Source organism: Thalassophryne amazonica, chromosome 16, assembly GCF_902500255.1.
Source record: "Thalassophryne amazonica chromosome 16, fThaAma1.1, whole genome shotgun sequence".
Taxonomy (NCBI): domain Eukaryota; kingdom Metazoa; phylum Chordata; class Actinopteri; order Batrachoidiformes; family Batrachoididae; genus Thalassophryne; species Thalassophryne amazonica.
The window spans coordinates 42,478,477-42,495,143 of NC_047118.1; the positions used below are offsets into that span (position 1 = coordinate 42,478,477).

A 16,667-nucleotide genomic window follows, 5' to 3' on the forward strand; every position below is an offset into this window, starting at 1 on the left:
GTAGATGCACTTCTACATTTATCAGGTTACAGACACTAATGAACATCAAACTGAAAAAGCACCCAAAAATATGCCTCATAACATTCTGTGCAGTCCCATCAGACTGTGTGGTGTTGCACATGTTGATCTGTGTTGCATTAACATGCTTATGAAAGGGGAAAGACCTGTTGATGCACATATATTTTGTATGAAAAACAAGATGGCATAAAAATAGAGGGGTATAGTCTGGCCTAACCCAAAAATAAACCAGCCTGAGCTATTTTATACTCGCTGTGTTGACTGTAATTTAATGGCAAGTTAATCTGGTCTTCGCATTTGCACTTATGAATGTACTTTCTAAACCTTTTTTTTTTCTTTTTTGCAAATAAATACTCTCCTGTAAATACCAAAAGTAGAACATTTGGACACTTGCCTACTCAAAGTTTGAATGTTTTTTTTTAAACACTTTCCCCTATAATCATCTCTTAACTGTGAGATCACTGAAAAGAACTCAAAAACTACAGAAGACATCTTGATGAAAATAAAACTGGATGTCACCATCAACCAAAGCTAGGACAAAGAGAGCGCTGTAAAACTCAGATTTGGAAACTGCGAGTCCTAGTTCAATTCCCCAAAATCAGCTTGCTGAATAGGACTCGGCAAGCTGACTCTGCAAAGGAGCCACAACAAATGAAACCTGGTCGGGATCAGATTGCGGTTTTGGACAGCAGGTGCATGTTCACACCGAATGTGGAGTCTCGGTACAGACATAATGATGCTGAAAAAAGGTGAAAAAGTCATCATAGACTACTAGAAAAAAATTTCTTAACACACTTTCATTGTAAAGATAACTATAAAAGTGTGAAATTTCCCCTTTTTTCTGTTTTTCATACAATATGATCAAAGGACATAGTAAGTGCCCGTAGTCTAAGGATCACCCATGAATTCTGCTGGACAGAGAAGTTTTTTCCCTGACAAATGTTTTCACCTTGATAAAGATGATCCTGCATTGGTACACGGTGTAAACAGCACTGTAAAAATTAGCTTAATGAGACAAAATTGTGGGGGGGGAAAAAAAAAAGTCAATACAGCAGCAGAGTTTGTGTCGTCTGCTCCGGTGGGCGTGTCCAGAGCAATCTGGCAGTTCATCATTCTGGTGCCTGAGAAAGAGAGAACAATGTCAGTCTGATGTACAAAATAAAATTTTAAAAATTAACATATTTAAATCAAGTGACAACAGCAGACATTGTGCTTTTAGTACCCAGTGTTGCTGCAGCAGCAGCACTGGGTACCGTAATCACAGTATGACTGCATAAAATCATCTCGACACCAAAGACAGATTTTCACCAAACTTGGTAGGAATGTTTATTAAGTGAGGATCTCCAGATGATTAACTTTGAGTAAATCTGTCAAAGAACAAGATCATCAAAAGTGTGTTACCAACACCACATTTTCCACAAGCTTTCCACAGCGGCTAGGGGTAAACGAAACGTAAAGCTCATATCAGTGAGTAAACCATTTCTAATCAGACGGTGGGAGTGACGTGATGTCACAAATACATCTTGAGATGCCATAATTGTCTGTTAAACACATTTTCCTGGAAACCTCCGCAACCAACATGACGTGATGCTAATGTCAATCAGCTCATTTTTCATTTTCTGCCATAAGTGAAATCAGGATATCTCTGAAACATCATGAAATGACTCCACCATCAGTTCCTGGATATCGGCAGTATTACATGCACATGCAGGGTATGTGCCACCCTTCCAATGGCTTTCATTAAAATATGTTTCTGTCCATCATAGGACAAGAGCCAATTGAGGAAATTATTTGTGTTGATGTATTGGTAGAACATGCAGTGTGTAAATTCAGTTTTTTTTTTTTTTTTTTTTTTTTATATATGTACGTATTCAAAACATTCTCTCACACACACACACACACCGACAGAATAACACGTCGGCACTGTAGAAATATGCATCTACAAGTAGAAACACTGCATTGAAAATTGTACTTAAGTAGTATTAGCCTCAAACTACAGTTAATGCACCAAAACTAAAAGTAGTCATTATGAGGAATTGCCAGTTTCAGAATAATTTCACATTACTGGATTATAGGGCAGTGCAATGGCTTAGTGGGCACTGCTGTCTTAGCGTAGGATCACTTCCGATCCAGTCCTTTGCGTGTGGAGTCCACATGTTCTGTGGTTGTCTGGATTACCTCCAGGTGATCTGGTTTCTTCCCACTTATAAAGATATGTATCTTAAGTGAACTGGTGACTCTAAATTGACTGCAGGTGTGACTATATGAATGCCGACTTATCCAGGATGTACCCAACTTCTCGCTGGGCACATCCTGGACATTATTAACCTCACTTGCTCGGTTAATAATCCTTTAATATCTACTGTATATATGTAGCTTAGAACTGAAAAATATGCATATCAAAATGGTCAGAATACTCACTTGCCTGATAATTATGCACACAATGTAGTTGTGCATTTAACCTTTTCCTGTGTCGAGTATTGCGAAAACAACAACAACTCACACGGTCTTTGGCAAGAGTTAAAAATGCAGCCCCTCAAGTGTGAACAAGTTTGACACCTCGATTTAAAAAAAGTCACTTTTATTTAAAGCAGGAAAATAGTACAAGGTGGTGAGGGAGCAGGAGACAATTTTACAATTTCAGTTAGTAAAAATATCAGCCCACAAAATTTTTGTGGTCTCCACAAAAATTACATATCTTAAAAAAAATTTTCCATAGTTCAAAACATGAAGATATTTAACTTCAAAACAAAAATATTTAACTTAAGCCTTATGAGACATTTCTCAAAAGAGGCATAAAACACAGAACACGTCAGAGATATACACATTTATTTATTTGTCAAGTGACTGTTGCAAGACTCACAGTGATGTCACCTAATGCCTCAACATCAAATGAGCTCTGGGACTCAATCTCTTCTCTTGCGTCAAAATATTCAGAAAAGGAACCCAGCACTGAAGGTGCACGATGATGACGTCTTGGCGATGGCATCTTCTGAGACAGAAATACACAACACAGCAAGCATAAAACCACTCTCAGAAATGTAATGCAACATCATTTCTCCAAGTTACTGACAAAAATAAATAAATGAATTAATTAAAAAACAAACAACTGAATAAATCTGGATTCACATTCAACGAGGCCAAACCTGGAAGTAGGACAGCAAAAGCCAACAATGTGTTGGAAAATCTTTTCCTTCATAAATGTACACAGACAAGCCATGCAAGATGCAAAATAAATAAATAAATAAATCCAGAACAGTCAAAACACACCACCATGCAGACTCCAAGTGACTTATCAGCAATGGGATTGATTAGATGGTTATTTATTTTTCTTGATTCATGTATTTTGATTGGTGCAAGTTCAGAATGTGCCAGCTGGTGACTGACTTGTGACCAAAATATCAGTTTGAGCTTCAGACCTGCAGGATAATTTTGAGCAGAGTAGCTGAAGAAGCAGGTGCTAACTCAACCACAAGGGGTGCACAAGGCCAGTGAATTGAGTGCTGGTCCCAAGTAGGGTTGGGTACCGAAACGCGGTGCCAATAGAACACCGGTTCCGACGTAAATGGTAGTAACAAGACCAAATAAGAATGAAAATTTCGGTGCCTGACGTTTTTTTTTTCCCCATGAGCCGAAAGGGGGCGACCGACCACGGTGTTCCGGCATCAACCTGCGTGACGTCAGCGCCGTATTAGTTGATGAGAACTGATAGTGAGAGGATCAATAAAAATGCCGAAGGCGAAACGTTCCAAAGTTTGGCGTCATTTCACACCCAAGGGCAACGACTCTGCGACGTGCCACAGATGTCATACAACAATTGCATGTAAGGGAGGTAACATCAAATTTGATGAAGCATCTGGCCAGTCACAGAGTTTATTTGAAAGCTGAACAATGCACAGTATTTGATAAACCGCGCAACGTTTCACGGCCCAGCACTTTGGCAGCAGGAGCTGCAGGGCAAATTGAAGAAAGTCCCACTCCCAGCCCTGCTAGTGTGGCGTTGCACATCACCGATAATATTTTGTTCCATATTTGTGTTATTTTTATATTAAAGTGATTGTTCGGGTTATTGTTCTATTTGATATTATGGACATTTTATTTTATATTTATTTATTATCATATGTTTTATTTATATTGTTTAAAGATTTACAGCAACTTAATATTATGTTTCAATTTTATTTAGGAATAAAAGGGTATTGTGCAGTGTGCAGTGTGTGCAGTTCATTTTTTTTAAAGTACCGGTTCGAGAACCGTTTAAGCACCGGTATCGTTTAAAAAATACCGAGTAGGCACCGGTATCGGATAAAACCCAACCGATACCCAACCCTAGTCCCAAGTCCATGTAAATAAGGAGGGTTGCATCATAAAGGTCAAGTGGCATAATTTTTTCCAAAGCAAAGATGCAGATCACAAAATTTCCACACTGGATCAATCGAGGCCCACCATTAACACTGCAGTACTGCTGTCCAGAAGAGTGCCGGTGAGAACTGCTACTACTGGAATGTACCTTATGAACCAAACTGTTGTTCTGCCATCCTCAATAGTCTAACATTCCAAAGCCTTTAATCACTCACACTTGGTATTTTTTTATTTATCTATATTTTAAAAGCTTTAGCACTGTGAAGCTGTGTTCTCAACTACATCTGCTAATGGGAAAGGCTATAGCTATGCAACTTAAGAGAAAAGGCTGATTTCTATTTCAATTTATTTTCATTTATATAGCACCAAATCACAACAAGGTTGCCTCAAGGTGCATCACACAAGGTCTAACCTTACCAACCCCCAGAGCAACACTGATGGAAATTCCGTCTTCAAACCAGGTGATACAATGTCTGAAATTCAGAGAGCCAACAAGCCACATTACCTATAGATATAATAAAACCAATAATCAATGCAAATCGGGTCTGAATACTGTTTTATATGAAATCTTAAAATAAGAGGAAAAACCTTTTCCCCTTCTTTTTTGCTTTGGGTTAAAGGCCACCTAAAATCCCAGGGCCAACAAGCCACATTACCTATAGATATAATAAAACCAATAATCAGTGCAAATCGGGTCTGAATACTGTTTTATATGAAATCTTAAAATAAGAGGAAAAACCTTTTCCCCTTCTTTTTTGCTTTGGGTTAAAGGCCACCTAAAATCCCATCGGCGCAACTTTTATTTCCGGCTACAGTGAGGAAAATAAGTATTTCAACACCCTGCGATTTTGCAAGTTCTCCCACTTAGAAATCATGGAGGGGTCTGAAAGTTTCATCTTAGGTGCATGTCCACTGTGAGAGACAATCTACCAAAAAAAAAAAAATCCGGAAATCACAAAGTGTGATTTCTTTAGTAACTTATTTGCATGTTACTGCTGCAAATAAGTATACAACCCCTGGCAAAAATTATGGAATCACCGCCCTCGGAGGATGTTCATTCAGTTGTTTAATTTTGTAGAAAAAAAGCAGATCACAGACATGACACAAAACTAAAGTCATTTCAAATGGCAACTTTCTGGCTTTAAGAAACACTATAAGAAATCAAGAAAAAATATTATGGCAGTCAGTAACGGTTACTTTTTTAGACCAAGCAGAGGAAAAAAATATGGAATCACTCAATTCTGAGGAAAAAAAATTATGGAATCACCCTGTAAATTTTCATCCTCAAAACTAACACCTGCATCAAATCAGATCTGCTCGTTGACATTGACCCTGTGCCATGACATTGACCCTACGTGTCTTTTTGCAAGGAATGTTTTCGCAGTTTTTGCTCTATGGCAAGATGCATTATCATCTTGAAAAATGATATCCCCAAACATCCTTTCAATTGTCCAAAATATCAACGTAAACTTGTGCATTTATTGATGATGTAATGACAGCCATCTCCCCAGTGCCTTTACCTGACATGCAGCCCATATCATCAATGACTGTGGAAATTTACATGTTCTGTTCAGGCAGTCATCTTTATAAATCTCATTGGAACGGCACCAAACAAAAGTTCCAGCATCATCACCTTGCCCAATGCAGATTCGAGATTCATCACTGAATATGACTTTCATCCAGTCATCCACAGTCCACGATTGCTTTTCCTTAGCCCATTGTAACCTTGTTTTTTTTTTATTCTGTTTAGGTGTTAATGATGGCTTTCGTTTAGCTTTTCTGTATGTAAATCCCATTTCCATTAGGCAGTTTCTTACAGTTCGGTCACAGACGTTGACTCCAGTTTCCTCCCATTCGTTCCTCATTTGTTTTGTTGTGCATTTTTCGATTTTTGAGACATATTGCTTTAAGTTTTCTGTCTTGACGCTTTGATGTCTTCCTTGGTCTACCAGTATGTTTGCCTTTAATAACCTTCTCATGTTTGTATTTGGTTCAGAGTTTAGACACAGCTGACTGTGAACAACCAACATCTTTTGCAACATTGCATGATGATTTACTCTCTTAAGAGTTTGATAATCCTCTCCTTTGTTTCAATTGACATATCTCGTGTTGGAGCCATGATTCATGTCAGTCCACTTGGTGCAACAGCTCTTCAAGGTGTGTTCACTCCTTTTTAGATGCAGACTAACGAGCAGATCTGATATGATGCAGGTGTTAGTTTTGGGGATGAAAATTTACAGGGTGATTCCATAATTTATTCCTCAGAATTGAGTGATTCCATATTTTTTTCCTCTGCTTGGTCTAAAAAAGTAACCATTACTGAATGCCACAATCTTTTTTCTTGATTTCTTATAGTGTTTCTTAAAGCCAGAAAGTTGCCATTTGAAATGACTTTAGTTTTGTGTCATGTCTGTGATCTGCTTTTTTTCTACAAAATTAAACAACTGAATGAACATCCTCCGAGGCCGGTGATTCCATAATTTTTGCCAGGGGTTGTATCAACACCTGCTAATCAGCAGAAATTCTGGCCCTCAAAGACCTGTTAATCCACCTCTTAACAGTCCACCTCCACTCCACTTATTGTTCCAAATTAGAAGCACCTATTTGAGGTCGTTAGCTACATAAAAACACCTGTCCACACCACATAATCAGTAAGACTCCAACTACTAACATGGCTAAGACCAAAGAGCTGTCCAAAGACACCAGAGACACAATTGTAGACCTCCACAAGGCTGGAAAGGGCTACAGGGCAATTGCCAAGCAGCTTGGTGAAAAAAGATCAACTGTTGGAGCAATTATTAGAAAATGGAAGAAGCTAAGCATGACTGTCAATCTCCCTTGGACTGGAGCTCCATGCAAGATCCCACCTCGTGGCGTATCAATGATCCTAAGAAAGGTGAGGAATCAGCCCAGAACTGCACGGGAGGAGCTGGTCAATGACCTGAAGAGAGCTGGCACCACTGTTTCCAAGGTTACTGTGGGTAATGCACTAAGACATCATGGGTTAAAATCATGCACGGCACGGAAGGTTCCCCAGCTTAAATCAGCACACGGCCAGGCCCGTCTTAAGTTTGCCCATGACCATTTGGATGATCCAGAGGAGTCATGGAAGAAAGTTATGTGGTCAGATGAGACCAAAATAGAACTTTTTAGTCTTGATTCCACTCGCCGTGTTTGGAGGAAGAAGAATGCTGAGTACCATCCCTAAAACACCGACCCTACTGTGAAGCATGGGGGTGGAAGCATCATGCTTTGGGGGTGTTTTTCTGCACATGGGACAGGACGACTGCACTGTATTAAGGAGAGGATGACCAGGGCCATGTATTGCAAGATTTTGGGGAACAACCTCCTTCCCTCAGTTAGAGCATTGAAGACGGGTCGTGGATGGGTCTTCCAGCATGACAATGACCCGAAGCACACAGCCAGGATAACAAAGGAGTGGCTCCTTAAGAAGCATATCAAGGTTCTGGAGTGGCCTAGCCAGTCTCCAGACCTAAATCCAATAGAAAATCTTTGGAAGGTGCTCAAACTCCATGTTTCTCAGTGACAGCCCAGTAACCTGGCTGATCTAGAGAAGATCTGTGTGGAGGAATGGGCCAAAATCCCTGCTGCAGTGTGTGCAAACCTGGTGAAAAACTACAGGAAACATTTGACCTCTGTAATTGCAAACAAAGGCTGCTGTACCAAATATTAACATTGATTTTCACAGGTGTTGAAATACTTATTTGCAGCAGTAAAATACAATTATTAAAAAAAAAAAAAATCATACATTGTGATTTCTGGATTTTTTTTTTTTTTAGATTATGTTTCTCACAGTGGACATGCACCTAAGATGAAAATTTCAGACCCCTCCATGATTTCTAAGTGGGAGAACTTGCAAAATCACAGGGTGTTCAAATACTTGTTTTCCTCACTGTATGCCCCTGGTTTCAAAAAAGATGATCAGTTATGTATTAAATAAATAAAAGGAAAAAGAAGTGCACCAACCATCTGGCTAATTGTGGCTGTGGAGGGTGTATTTTGGCCCAAAGACGGCACGTGGAGAATTTCACAATGAACTCTCCTCGCCTCGTTCTTCCTGAACGAACGATGTGCACAAAGCTTTGTCAACCAAATGTTAAAAATATCGTAGGTCTCTGCCTAAAGAGGAAGACAAAACAGAAGAAAATTCCGAATGAGGTCAGGTTTCTTGAATAATGTACAAAATCAAACATGATTGGCAAAAATTTGGGTGAAGGTCGTTCTTTGACTTTGGAGATGCTGCACCTGAAGATGGTGCCCTAACCCTAACCCTTTGTGAGTGGGAGTGTGAATGTGTTATTCTGTGTGTCAGTCCTTCAGTAGACTGGTGTCCTGTCAAGGATGTACCTCGCTTAATGACCTCTGGGACAGCGGGTACAGAAAACCTACAGATGAATGTGCATGTCATCTGAAATGATGTTCAACAACAACTACAGTCCCCTCTCAGAGTTTATACACAGACTTTGGATCCTCTGCAACGACTCAAACAGGGTGCTGGACTGAAATACATTAAAGCCCTTGACATAAAACGGACAAATCTTTAGCAGATCCCAAATCCAGATATGACAAATTGACTCGATCTATGTTGATACCATTCCTGTGTCAGATAAAGCCATACCAACTGCAGAAAGTTAGGCACCTTGAGGTGGTAGATGTTGTTGCCATCATCCAGAGTGATCCGTTTGGACTTCGCTTTGATGGACAGAACAGCCAGGCTTACATCCAGAAAATCTTGGGCCTTCTTCCTCTTAAACTAAAACAGTGACAAAGTACATTTAAAATAGTCTGCTACATGCTAGCTAGCCATGATAACTATCTTCATGAGCCATTGCAGCTACTGAGCTAGGGGAACTAGCTGAGGCATAAGAAGTTAATCTGGGTAATTAATGGAAGTGAAATATATATATTCATTTGTTTTAAATACACAATAAGTCCTGAACATTCAGTCATAGATAGTCCAAACGACACCTTTTTTGGAATCATTATGATCAGACAAACAACGTAGAATAGTTTTCAACATGATTGGAGCATTTTTACATTTTGAAGTCAGTGTAATTATTCATTGATCCCTAGCTGGCTATAGCTACCACCACCCTGGGATGGTCATCATACATTTTTGTGGAGGCCATGGTACACTGAGCCTGGATTCTCATTTTGTCACCTTAAGTGGTACTGAAAACCTGCTTGGCCCATGGACTAACATTTTAATCGTTGCCCAGCACTTATATACTTATATACTTATATATATATATATATATATATATATATATATAAGACAAGTGTAACAGTATTGGTAATGACATTTAAACCTACATCTTGCCGTGACTTTGAGTACTTGAGTATTCCCATCTCCAACAGAAAGTATTTCTGAAAAGACCAATCACAGTGAAGTATCAGAAGTTATAAATAAAAGCACACTAACTGATTTGTGACTGCAGCTGTCCTGTGATTGAGCTTTCGATTTGTTCACCTTGTGCCAGTCTTTGTAAGGATATTTCCATCTTTTCGTCAACAAGTAGCCTCCAAAGATTTCAGGGATGCTGAGGTCCAGAGGTAATCCAACAGCTGGACCCAAGTCCATGTGTGGCAAATCATCCATCACCTCCCAGTGACAAGACTGATGCAAAGATAGGAAAGTTACTTGTACAGGAGTAAACATGCAAACTAAAGCAAGTCACAGCTGATACCTGAAAAATCATATTTCAAAGATATATTTTGCAATTAAAAAATATACACACTAGTATTACATGATGTAGTCCTTGAACTTTACAGTCATTTAAAGCCAATCAAGATCAATACATCTAAAGTGATTTTACATCAGTTATGCAATTATTGGTTTACAACGGGGAGGATCAGTAAAATAAAGCGTCATATTCAAACAAGTCTATTCTTGATAAATGACAATGATACTGATTATCAAAACAGTTGATTATTCTTGTGAAATTACTGACTTTTCATTTCTGTTTTGGGAAAAAAAAAAAAAAAAAAATCCTGTCTGTTTTAGATGAGCAATGAGCAGTTAAATCGTCTTCTCTTGGATGCTCCCGTTAGGGGTCGCCACAGCAGGTCATCCATCTCCATCTCACCATGTCCTCTGTACCATCTTCTTTCACACCGACCTCCCTCACCATATCCATAAACCTCCTCTTTGGCCTCCCTCTTCTCCTCCTGCTTGGTGGCTCCATCCTCAGCATCCTGCTCCCTATATACCCTAGGTTCCTCCTCTGCACATGTCCAAACCATCTCAATTTCTCCTCTCTGACTTTGTCACTAAACTGTTTTGCCTATGCTGTCCCTCAGATGTTCATTCTGAATCCTGTCCATCCTCATCACTCCCAAAGAAAAGTCACATTTTCAGCTCTGGCTCCTGTCTTTTTGTTAGCGCCACCATCACAAAGCTGTACAATTTAGCTCATCTCACTATGATCTTGTAGACACCACCTTTACACTTTTTACACCAGGGGTCTCAAACTGATTCCAAAAAGGGCTGAGAGGGTGCAGGTTTTCTTTGCAACCACTCACTCCACCAGATGATTTCACTGATTAAATATCTCACTCATATTGGCCTCTCTTCATTGGCTTCCTGTTAATTCTAGAAAAGAATTTAAAATTCTTCTTCTTACTTATAAGGTTTTGAATAATCAGGTACCATCTTATCTTAGGGACCTCGTAGTACCATATCACCCCAATAGAGCGCTTCGCTCTCAGACTGCAGGCTTACTTGTAGTTCCTAGGGTTTGTAAGAGTAGAATGGGAGGCAGAGCCTTCAGCTTTCAGGCTCCTCTCCTGTGGAACCAGCTCCCAATTCAGATCAGGGAGACAGACACCCTCTCTACTTTTAAAATTAAGCTTAAAACTTTCCTTTTTGCTAAAGCTTATAGTTAGGGCTGGATCAGGTGACCCTGAACCATCCCTTAGTTAGACGTATACTGCTGGGGGGTTCCCATGATGCACTGTTTCTTTCTCTTTTTGCTCTGTATGCACCACTCTGCATTTAATCATTAGTGATCGATCTCTGCTCCCCTCCACAGCATGTCTTTTTCCTGGTTCTCTCCCTCAGCCCCAACCAGTCCCAGCAGAAGACTGCCCCTCCCTGAGCCTGGTTCTGCTGGAGATTTCTTCCTGTTAAAAGGGAGTGTTTCCTTCCCACTGTAGCCAAGTGCTTGCTCACAGGGGGTCGTTTTGACCGTTGGGGTTTTACATAATTATTGTATGGCCTTGCCTTACAATATAAAGCGCCTTGGGGCAACTGTTTGTTGTGATTTGGCGCTATATAAAAAAATTGATTGATTGATTGATTAACTGATTCCATCTGCTCCAAGTGATGTTAATCAGTGAAATCACCTGGTGGAGTGGGTGGTTGCAAAGAAAAATTGAACCCTCTCGGTGCTTTCTGGAATCAGTTTGAGACCTCTGCTTTACACCCACTGAACCCTGCCTGCACTCTCTTAACTTCTCTACCCTACTCCCCATTACTTTTGATAGATGACGTCAAGTTAAACTTTCATCACCTCTACTCCTTGTAACCACACTATTCCACCTGACTCCCTCTCATTTACACACACACACACACACACACACACACACACACACACACACACACACACACACACACACACACACACACACACACACACACACACACAAAATCTTGCTCCTGCTGACTGTCATTCCCCTTTTCGCCAAGCTTGTCCCAACCTGCTCTCTACCTTGTACATTTTCCCTTCCACTCTTGCAGATATCCTACCACAAACGTCACTCTTCTCCACCCAGCCTGCACCCTCTTCTTTACCTCTCTACTGCACTCTCCATGGGTTGGACCAGTTGACCCCATTCGCTTTCACCGCCTCTATTCCTTGTAACCTCATTATTCCACCAGGCTCAGTCTCATTCACACACTTACTCCATTTTGCTCCTACTGAATTTCATTCCCCTACTCTCCAGAGCATATCTCCACTTCTCCAGGCTCATCTCAACCTGTTCCCTATTCTCATTAAATATCACGTCATCTGCAAACATCATAACCAACTAATAAATAAACAAACCAGGCTGTGGGATCGTTTCATACCTGGGGCCTTTCTGTGTGGAGTTTGCATGTTCTCCCTGTGTTTGCATGGGTTTCCTTGGGGTGCTCTATCTTCCTCCCAAATCCAAAGACATGCAGGTTAGGTAACTTCCACGATTAATCGCAATTAATTGCATTGTTTATACGTAAAATCCAAAAATTAATTCAAAAGTAAACCCCTGTCTCAAAAGTAGTGTATAGCACAATTTTATTTTAAATGTTCTGCCATATGAACAAAAGTGCCATAACATTTGTTCTGCAAACACTTAACAGCATTTTGTTTATGCAGTTGCAGTTAACAGGGTTCTCAGTAAGAATTTTTTCTCAGCATAACGGGATGGAAAAACCACCTTAAAAAGCCGGGGGTTCGGGGATGCTTAGGTGGGTCTCTCCCCTCCCCCTGAGGGTTTTGCATTTTGGGCTTATAAAGGGCCTTCTTTGTTAGTCTAAATAAATATACCAAAATTTGAAGTCCAGACAGAAGAAGAGAATATCTCTGCATTTCAAAATGTGAGGAAAGTGTTTCCAAAAATGCCACCAATTTGAGGTTGAAGCTGCAAAGGAGACCTTCATCTAGTTAAATGTACTGAGTCCAGCTCACCTGTCATCTCTGCAAACTCACACCTGCTACTACGCTTCTAAATAAAGCAAAGGCTCTTTAAACAGTAACTATTTTATTATTTGAAAAAAATAAATATCCAAGGGTCATTATCACGTTAATCAAGAAATCATCTCAACTGAAACAACTACAACAAAAAAAAAGTTATGGTTTTAATTTACAAACATTAAAGATTTCTAAAGAATCATTTTTTAACTTAAAACTATTTTAATTACAGGTTATTTAATGTAAGAAAAAAGATTTTCTTGAATAAACTGCTGAGTATAAATTAGCAGTTCTGATGTTTCTAACACACATCTATACTATTTTGTGTTTTGGGCTGATGCCTTGTTTCTTTTGGCTTTTAAGTAAGGCTGTAACAAAGATTTATATAAAAAAAAAAAAACTATGGCTTTCCTTCACACAATTTGGTGCACAAAATGCAAGCAATAGTGTTTCAGAGGGTTATAAATTTAAAACTCTTCTGGGGGAAGCTGGCCCCAGTTTCCCCTATCCTGCAGCCCTTGCTGCAAGGAGAAATTTTCCCCCAGCGCTTGGTGTACGTTTTGCTGCAAGGAAAACTTTAGCGGCTGCAGAGAACTCTTCCCCCAGCGCTCGGTGCGGGGCATACTCAGGAGAACTTTAGCGGCTTTGGTTCTGTCGACTACGCCATCTGGAAGCACTTTAAAATTAAAATGGCCGCGTAAAAGTTCAGTGCCCTTCCCCATGTCTGCGGCAGCAGTCAGTGACAGACTTGCAAAAAACAAAACAAAAAAAAAACTGCATTAACTTGCGATAAAAAAAAAATTGTCTACGTTAATTAATTAATGCGCTAATGCGATAACGCATTAACTTGCTCAGCCCTAATAGTTATTTATAAATGTGTGATTTTTTTCTTTTTGGTATACAAGTTACACTGGAGTACAAACTGCAGAACCTCCTAAACTAGTATAAATAAACAAAATGTGACTTACATTTCGAAAATAGGGTAAAAGGCGTTTAGTTGTCGTCACCTGTGTTGATTGTTTGGTCAGGCCAGTGATGCTGTTCCGTGCATGACCGGGTCTGAGTCCGTTGACAGGAGATTTGACACATCTGCTGACCAACAACTGGCTGCTGCTCAGGAGAGGTGGGCTCATCTGAGGGTCCATTAGGGCCGTCTCAGGAGGAAAAATACAAGAGAAGTTGAATTAGCTTCAGGACAGGGTGTGTGTGTGTCATGGCACACAGGAAGACCACATGCTACAGTTGAGTCAAGATTACAAAATAATAAAAATGCTTGTGAAAAACAAACCTAAATGTAGCATTTTTTGTTTTATAACTGACAAAGGGATGAGCCCTTTCAGTGCAACACCAAACCACGTGTTTTGTAATATTAGCTTATGTTTGATGTCCAAATTAAATTGAAAGTCATCTGTTCAATTTTACAAACAGTTGTTAAAAGAGGCAGAAAAATTAAAACATTCAAAGCAAATCTAGCCTCAAACACGAGGAAACTTTTCAGGTCACAGCTTATTACAGACAGCCATCACCACATGACCACGTGGCTAAGAATGATTAAAACTAAATGAACACGCCCACATTTGCAGGTATGATTAACATTTACAACCAGCAGTGCTGACATGATTGGTCGTGCAACATATTTAGACATTTTTATAAGTGATACATTAAGTTGTTTTAAAGAGCTTAAGTCACCAGTGTGTGAATGTAAGCTCCGCCAACAGGCCTATGGCTCAAAAAATGTTTTTTTTATGCACTTTGTCCAAATGTTGACAAAATTATTATTTATATTTATTTTACACAAATGCTCCTCCCCACCCCTTTCAATTTTTTCATATCAATGTTTTGCACAAAATCCAAATTGTCCACTACCAGAAGTGGGTCTGAAACATCAGATTTCCATTACGGTGTCTTGTTTAGCTTCTAGAAGTGCACAACACATGACCAACTTGGAAGTGGCCAGGCACAAACACTGTCCAAATGACAAGATCTCTGTGCATTTCAGAGAAGTTAAACCAGAGGCCTCCAATTGATTCCAGAAAGGGCCAAGAGGGTGCAGGCTTTCTGTGCAACCACCCACTCCACCAGGTGATTTTACTGATTAACTGATTCCACCTGCTGAATATGATGTTAATCACCATGTCTTACATCTTCAACTGGCAGATTACATGATGTCAAACAAAAAAATGTAAGCAACTGAGTACAAACATAGTCCTCAAAATCCAATTACATCAGTTGCTTTTTGATAAACACAGAACAACTTAAGCAATTCTTAAACCAGTCTACAACTCAATCTGTTTCAAAGCACTTAAAAAAACTGCTTTCTCGACATGGAACATCTTCAAACCACATTAACCCAAAAAGCCAGTGGAACATAAGATGGTATCTGTTTAAAACTGAAAACATGTTTGAAGCAGTTTAAAAGTACTTTAATCAACTTTGTGCAACAGTCTGATACTATTCAAACTCAGTTTGGAGAATTTAACTCCTCTAACTATACTTAAAAATTTGTTTAGATCCATTTATAAGCTATTTCTAATTGTGAATATCAGACTTCACATCAACCCAAAACACCTAAAACATTTTTTGAATCAGTTTATAATCAAATTGGAACAGTTGAAACCAGATTATCTGAAATGTAATAACATTAAATGAAATTTAAGATCACTCACTGTGGGCTACAGTTTTTAAAAGCATTTTAGTATAGTTTAAATTAGCACAAAATAACCTAATTTTAAAGTGGCTTTGAGTCAATTTATCAATATCTTAGACTAGTTAAAAGCGGATTAAGCATTTTTACTATTGGTTTAGAACAGTTTTAGACAAAATAAAATATTTTCAGAAACATTTCAAGTGATGTGGAATTTATAGCCAATTAAACCCATTTTAAAGTCATTTCACCATTAGAACAGTTTAAGAGCCACCATTATGTCTATTTTTTTACATTTAAAATGGTGAAAGTTTAAAACCAGTTTTTAAAAAGTTTTAAATCTTTCATCACAGTTTTGGAGTTGTTTAAGAGAATTTAAAGGCAGTTTTTAAAATGTTTGAAGTTGTATAAAACAGGCTAAAAATATTCAATGGCTTAGAGCCATTAGGATAAAAAAAAATACCTTTGTTAAAACATGTTTGAAGGCGTAGCTATCATTTAAGTCCTTTCACCACTAAAGAGCTGTTTAGAAACCAGCAAAAAGGCTTTAAATTTTTTTGAAGTGGTCTACAATTAAAAACAGTTCAATCCTTTCACCACTACTTCGGGGCTGTATATTTCTTAGGAAAAAAAAAAACTTAAAGCAGCTTACTGGTTTTTAAACCAGGTTGTTCCAAAAAAAAAAAAAAAAAAAAAAAAATCCTATCTTTTAGCAATAAAATTGTTTATTTACTTGCTCATAGCTGTAGTCAGTTCAATCAAAAACGTTGATGAATAATCAACCACACAAACTGCCAAAGATTACAAAAAAAAAAAAAAAAAAAAAGTCAATGGCCGTCTTTGCACGTTAACGAATCTGTGGCCATTTATGACAATCAGCTAATCAAATACTTGCTCCAGTTCCACTTTTAACACAACTAAAGGGGGTAAACTCGGTTGATGACTGTGAATCATTG

General features: G+C 38.9%; 1 protein-coding gene across 3 annotated transcripts; it reads right to left on the reverse strand.

Annotated features, from left to right (window-relative positions):
* Positions 1-320: 320 nt before the first annotated feature.
* LOC117527818 (oxysterol-binding protein-related protein 3-like) lies at positions 321-14,217 on the reverse strand. Of its 3 annotated transcripts, none has more exons than XM_034190324.1 (7): positions 14,075-14,217; positions 9,869-10,015; positions 9,712-9,765; positions 9,038-9,151; positions 8,365-8,517; positions 2,882-3,010; positions 321-1,139 (listed from the first exon to the last, which is right to left on the reverse strand). In XM_034190324.1, the coding sequence occupies exons 1-7, from the start codon at positions 14,210-14,212 to the stop codon at positions 1,128-1,130; spliced, it is 747 nt and encodes a 248-aa protein (XP_034046215.1). In that variant the 5' UTR covers positions 14,213-14,217; the 3' UTR covers positions 321-1,127. The 3 variants fall into 3 exon arrangements, with proteins under 3 accessions (XP_034046215.1, XP_034046214.1, XP_034046213.1); XM_034190323.1 differs by having other exon boundaries at positions 2,882-3,007; positions 14,036-14,217; XM_034190322.1 differs by having other exon boundaries at positions 14,036-14,217.
* Positions 14,218-16,667: the final 2,450 nt, after the last annotated feature.

Bases quoted from the DNA above. Each gene is read 5' to 3' on its own strand.
- LOC117527818 (XM_034190322.1), bottom strand. From the start codon at position 14,212: ATGGACCCTCAGATGAGCCCACCTCTCCTGAGCAGCAGCCAGTTGTTG. The intron at 9,152-9,711 runs GTAGGTTTAAAT...TCACTGTTTTAG, and splicing joins ACTCAAAGTCACGGCAAGAT to TTTAAGAGGAAGAAGGCCCA. The intron at 8,518-9,037 runs GTGCCTAACTTT...CTTCCTCTTTAG, and splicing joins ACAACATCTACCACCTCAAG to GCAGAGACCTACGATATTTT.